The 6,629-nt window shown below is 33.0% G+C and overlaps 1 protein-coding gene across 1 annotated transcript; it reads left to right on the top strand.

The window, feature by feature from the left end:
- Window positions 1–3,658: 3,658 nt before the first annotated feature.
- Window positions 3,659–6,395, top strand: LOC123199900. The gene is made up of 5 exons (XM_044614937.1): window positions 3,659–4,210; window positions 4,304–4,464; window positions 4,708–4,741; window positions 5,480–5,582; window positions 5,932–6,395. The coding sequence occupies exons 1-5, from the start codon at window positions 3,896–3,898 to the stop codon at window positions 6,033–6,035; spliced, it is 717 nt and encodes a 238-aa protein (XP_044470872.1). The 5' UTR covers window positions 3,659–3,895; the 3' UTR covers window positions 6,036–6,395.
- Window positions 6,396–6,629: the final 234 nt, after the last annotated feature.

Below are 6,629 nucleotides of genomic sequence, written 5' to 3'. Positions count from 1 at the left end.
GTCTCAAAATGATCAAATTGAAGTTTAATTGTTGGAACACATGTATTATGAAACTAGTAATAATTTGGTAGTTTTCGTTATCCCATTCTTCAAGTAATACAATATAATTGGATATCTCCATGTTTCTCTTTTGATTGGTTTAGGTAATACTCTACCATAATTTTCGACCTTTAAGAAAACTGAACATTTTTTGACCCCAAATAACATAATTTATACCATTAAGAATGGTATTGATGGGAATTGAAATATCTATCTTTTCCATAAGAATAAAACTTCGATAATAACTAACAATAAATATCGGTCTAAATCCAAAAGCACTCCAAACTAAACTAGCTAGAAAAATAAATGCTCACAATAAAATATCAGCCTAACTAAAAGGAAAACCAACAACAATAAGCCTGCTTAACACAAATTTAATAAATCCAACATAGCCCAATAATTGCAATACCATATGAGGAAAAAATTAATACCATACCTAAACAACTCTGAGAAAATATTAATACCATATCCAAACAACAACAAATATAAAAGCAAAGGCACAAACTTACAAGTTTTGTGGAAGCCTAAAAGCCTAGCAAAAAAGTCAATCATTAGAAATCCGAGCGTCGAGAAGACAAGTGTCAGAGAGATATATTTCTAGATATTTGAGAGTCGAAGTTGGTCAAAGAAATTAAACAAACCTAAACTGAGGGTGTTGCCATGTTCGAAACCTACCAGAGAGTTGACATGCGTTGGTGATATTTGGTTGTTGTTGAAGAGAAGATCCAAGGAGAGTGATGATAAGAACTTAGTTATGTTGTCATCGAAAAAATGAGAGTTAGTTGATGAAGAACCAATGATGGTTGAGACAAAGAAACAATCAATAATTGAAAGAGGGAAAATAACGTCAGAAAAGAGAAACCACTACAAGAAAAGAGAACCCACCACCAGAAAAGAGAAACCACACGATGATGGTTAGAGAAAGGAAAGAGTGTTGTTGGAAAAAGACTTTCTAACCAAAAACAAAAAAATTCTCTTTTGTATGGGGTGAAGTTACAAGTTCTGAAAAGTTGGGGGTGGTGGCTGCTATTAGAAAAATATCAAAACCCTACTTTTATGGATGAAAGAGATTGCTTTCAAATTGATTGGGTGTTAAAAGATAATTTGATGCTCTGATACCATGTAACAATTGAATGAAAATAATTTCTCACAATGTTTAAATTACATATGAATATATACATATCTTAAACCTTATACAAAGAAACAAAATCAAGCTAATCAATATATAATGATATATAATGAGAAATCAAACCTTTAGAATATATTCTAATATAGAAAATAAAATATAGCATAACAACTAAGATGTAGCAACCTTTACTATTTTACAAACATGGCTTCTCCCTTAACAATTGATCAAAACCCCTTCATCATCTCTCTTTGTCTAGTGTTTCTAATTGGGGCATAAAACTATTTCCCACCCAAGGTTTTCTGAAATGACAAATTTTCACCCGTTAAATTTGAAAAAAAACTAAATATCCACCTATAAAATATTTCCGCTAATGAAATCCATTAAAAGTAGGGACACAATAGTCTTTTTACTATTCTTGACCTTTTGACTATTCCCTGTATTGAAGTGTTGCTTTAACTTATCATCTTTATTTTCTCTCGCCAAACTCACATCTTTGCTCCATTTCTTGTGTTTTTTATTTTGTTTAGTATTCAATGAATCAAGTTATTTCATCTCCTACAGAACACCTAGAACACTAGACAATCGTGAAGCCATCTAGATTTCTAACAAAAGTAGTTCTCCTCCCTACCCATTTCTTATTCATGCTAAGTATTTTTCATCATTTTCATTATCAGTGTCTTGACTTCTCCTCTCCTTTACAAGTAAGATTTTTTCAAATGTTAGTTCAAATCTATTGCCATTCTTCATCAATTGAATTCATCTTCAAAACTTCTTTGAAATTAGTTACAATAAATTATCTTTAATTCTGGATTTGTGTATCTAAAATGGAAAGCAGGGTTTGATTTGGGTTACAGTTATGCCATTTTTGACTACTTCATACCTTGAACATTTACTATAATTAGTTTCAAGGTTGTTTTTCTATTATTGGAATAATAATATTTTGTACATTTTCAACAACTGAAAATCATCGTTAGGTGAAATTAAAATCTTAGCTTAGAACAAATACAAAGTCGTGAGACAATTAAACAAAGGCCATAGGGAGATAGGCAGTCGAGATTCACATGAAAGGTTTTGATGCTTGAACAAATTTCTTGAGAGGAATGGTAATACAACACTGTTAGATGTTCTTCTAGTTTTTGGGTATGATTCAGAATTTCAGATAAAGAACTTTGACAATATATTATCCAACTATTTTTAGATTTCAGTCAAATGAAAATGAAGAAGCTGAACAAGGAACAAAGTATCCAATTAAGAAAATGGAGACAAGTTCAAGACTGTCTCTTCTTAGATGAGGGGTTCTTGAATTCTGAAACACCTCCTCCAATTTTTTTTTGAGGACATTGATAATTACTTTTAGGAATATACTTTGCCATTTCATTGACACCCAGTAATGGGGATATTTTGTTTCATGGATGATAGATAGCTTTTGTCAAGGTTAAATCAGTAATTTAGTTGAAAAGTAACATAAAATAGAATAATATTATACGTACCCACTTTAGATACATAAATATGTATATATTTATATATGTTATCAAATGATTGAGTATTATTTTATCTTTAATTCAAAATCACCTAATCACATGAGTGTGCATATATTTATATACTTAAAATAGATACACATAGTTTTATTATATAAGATATTAGAAGAAATTGATAATGGGTGGGAATTTGACTTTTTCAAACTTGACAGGAAATTTGTCTTTTCAGCAAACCTTGGGTGAGGCTTAGTCTTTTGGCCTTTTTAATTGTGAGGTTTTCATTGGTATCAACGTCTTGACCACCCAAGTTTTAAGCACCTTAAAATATTATATCAAAAATTGTTCATCAATAATAATATTGTTCCCTTTCAGTGCTAGCACTTATTTTAATTATGCTAAACGCACATCATCCCTCCAACCAGTACAAATCTTCACAACCATTCCATCTTGCTCACCATGACACAGGGACTAAATCGTTTCTTGAATCTCACAAGTACTCAATGGTCCACAATCTTCATCAATGGCCATAATCAATTTGTTTGGTGTATCTAATGAGAGAAAAATCTAAGTTTTACTCCATATTTAAACAATTGCACATGATACAAGATCACATGATCTAAAAATATTGAGCAAAAGAAATAATATAGTATCAAGAAATCTTTAAAAAAAAAAAATTACATGATACAAGTAATTTTATACATGGATAAACCAATTTAATGTGAGGAGAGAAAAAAAAATCTACTTAAATCCAACAAAATCACAAGAGTATACAACGATCACAATCCACATTAAATAAAGTTTTAGAGTTTAGACAAGAGAGATAAAGGTTTTTTTTAATTTAAGTTAGGGTTTTGATTATTCTTTGCTTTTGGTTTTTTTAATTAATTTTTCTAAAATAAATGTGGTTTATTTAAATTTTAGATACTTGTTAATCTTACATTTTAAGAGGTTAGTTTGGTAATTCGAATGTTGTTAACTCTCTTGTAAGCTTTAATTTATTTTAAATTAAAAAAAAATTGCCCACGGCTCACACAGTGAAACTCGTGACTCACCGCGGCCGCCTCCTCACACCCACCCCTAACCAATCCCAGTCATTTCACTGACGCCGCCTAGAAACTCTCTCACATATAACATTGATCTAAAGCCGCCGTTCTTCACTGCCGCAGTGGCGCAGATCAATCACCTCGGTTTCGTTTGAAGCCGCGGACTTAAATTAATCTATTATCAGATACATTGAGATAAAACCATCATGGCTTTATCCCTAACAAAGCGACTTGAGACCTTAAACCCATGCCTCTGGTTGGCCTACCAACAACTACGGCTTGCAAGAACGGAGTCCGGCCCATCAAGGCGGAGGTTCAAATCCCCTCCTTCCTTTCGCATGACAAAGTCCATCAAAGAGAAATCGGAATGGTGGATAGTAGATGGAGAAATGCATGAAATCGGAGATCATGTGCCTCCACGTGAGCGATTTGTTATCCCCAGAGATAACATCCCTAATAAGCGCCGCAAACAGCTCCGCGAACAGTTTATGCGTCGCACACGCCTCGTCCTCAAGGAATCGGTTCGCATCACGCTCTTTATTATTATTATTATTTTTTGAATTAATTTGTTTTTGTAAATGAAAATTGTGTTGATTTGTTTGTGAATGAATTAGGAGCATGAACCATTTTGCAAAAGGTACATGGAATTGTATCAGGAGTTAAGGGAGAACTGGGAGAGACTTTATTGGGATGAGGGTTACTCTAAGAAACTTGCTCAAGACCATGCCAACTATGACTCTGCTGAAGATGATGATCAAGATTTTAACCCATACAGGTTTTATATGCTGTTTTGTGTAAATTAGCACAGTTTCACCTTGTAAAGTTTTAAACTTGTAAAATTACTTTAGATATTCATCTTTGCAACAAAATAGTAGAAACAGCATATAAATTACTCACAACATCATCTCAGTGACATTATAACTGTTACCCCTTTGGCAACAGGTGACTGTACCTAATGCTTTTAAATTACGTTGTTGTTGGAGAAGCCTAATTAATTTGTTCTTTGCTTGTGTTACAGGAGCAGCAGGAGGTCTCATGCTGATCAACAGAAGGTACAAACTTGAATGACTCAAAAATCAGCTATTCTGTAGTTATAAAGATTGGTGTGCGAGGTTGACTTGAATGACTCAAATATTAGCTTTTCTTGAATTTATAAAGGTTGTAGGAAAGAACAGCAAATTGATGTCTTTGATTGCTTGAAACTTATTAGCTTAGGCTTCTGGTTCGTAAGCCTCATATTTTGTTTCGATAATTATTTTGTTGGAAGCTGATGGAAGTTTTTGTTAACAGTTTTATGGATTTTGATTATTGATGGATTTGATTCAGTTGGCTTTGGCTTATTGCATTCGACTGGATTTCATCCAATGCACCTTTAGCGTGGTTCTATAACGTTTCAGTAATAGCAATATGATTATGATAAATACGGTTTCCTCTCTCTCTCTCTCTCCTAGATTCACACTTTAAAAAAGAACAAGCGGTAAGGCTCTATAATAAAAGAGAAATGCTCATGTATAGCTGAATGTTATAGAAAAATGATATTGTAGAAATACAGGAGAGCTTATTGAGAAAATTGAGTTTTTGATTTAACAATATGCAGCATGTTAAATAGCAAGTATACCTTTAATTGAGAGTTTAGTTTCTATTCAGGTTGTTAGAATCATGGTTGATTTTTATATGTGCAATCAAAATCAAATTCAGAACACATTTTATGGTCGATGGTCTGTATATCAAGACTTCTTTAAATATGCTTCAGTGTGAAATTATCTCATATGATTTGAGTTCAATTGCAGGACCAAGGTTTACGAGGGAATAGGCAAGGTGATACCTGGGAGAAGGTGAATCAGATTCGGGATAAGTTTGAATATGACAGAGAAAGAAGAATGAGAGAGAAAGGTAGGTTCGATGAGTTCTTAGATTTTGTGTTTTTCTCTGCTTTCCCTTTTTTATTTGTTCTTCATCGAGCATCATGCTTGTTGGCTGTGTAAAGAAACAACAGTTACTTGTCATTAGTGGATACAGTTTCAATATTCCATCCTAGCTTGTAAAGTCCTCTTTTGTAATATGAAGGAAGCAAATTGTTCATCCCACCGATGAGTGACTGCTGATGAGTGTGATTTCCATTTTTAACAGAGCGCACTGAGCTGTTATGCTAGATATGGAATTTCCTATTATGAAAATTTCAGTTACTTAAAATTGAGGCGTTTGCTGACTGTCATTCCTCATTCATATATTCTGCTTTCAGCATTTGCACCAATGAATGGAGGTGTTTCTGACTCACATGATTTAAACTCCCAAAACCAACCATTTGATACCCGGAGATACTTCCCACAGACTGAAAGCGACTGACAGAAGGACTTCCAATATTATGTTTAGGATCTTTTCAACCAGGGGACTTTGAGACTGTCAATTGTGATTCTGGGGTTGATTTCTGCAGAACATAAAGAAATCATGTTGCTAGCTAATCACAGAGTGGGATTGATCATTTGTCTAGCCAGGCCAAGGAGGGTGATTTGAGAATGTCTCCCATACTTGGGAACCTGATAACACAGATTTATGTTTAAATTTATAGTGAAACTTGTCACCATGAAATAGCCATCTTGCCATGGGAATAGTTTTTATAAGATACTTTGTCAACCATGGAAATTATGGATGAAAGTTGATTCTGCAGTATTAATACCATTTGCCTATCCATTTTAACTGCTTTAATACCACGTGTATTTGTAAAACCAAAGATTTTCATTTCTGCAAAATTGCTGTAAAATCTGGGTTTATCCCTTTTCTTTTTTTTTCCAGAAATTATTATGTCATTTATTTATCAATTTTTACTTGTTTTTGTTTTCTAAGAACTTAGAAATAATGAAGCAATATGGACGTTAACAAAAATCCAGTAAAACAAAAAATACACTTGAGAAGATAAAAATGTATTATAATATATATTTT

This window comes from Mangifera indica, chromosome 17, assembly GCF_011075055.1.
Source record: "Mangifera indica cultivar Alphonso chromosome 17, CATAS_Mindica_2.1, whole genome shotgun sequence".
NCBI classification, from domain to species: Eukaryota; Viridiplantae; Streptophyta; class Magnoliopsida; order Sapindales; family Anacardiaceae; genus Mangifera; species Mangifera indica.
Note: the sequence above shows the minus strand (reverse complement) of the source record. Positions and strands in the feature narration are given on the sequence as shown.

Bases quoted from the DNA above. Each gene is read 5' to 3' on its own strand.
- LOC123199900 (XM_044614937.1), top strand. From the start codon at position 3,896: ATGGCTTTATCCCTAACAAAGCGACTTGAGACCTTAAACCCATGCCTC. The intron at 4,211-4,303 runs GTTCGCATCACG...TGAATGAATTAG, and splicing joins GCCTCGTCCTCAAGGAATCG to GAGCATGAACCATTTTGCAA. The intron at 5,583-5,931 runs GTAGGTTCGATG...TTCTGCTTTCAG, and splicing joins AAGAAGAATGAGAGAGAAAG to CATTTGCACCAATGAATGGA.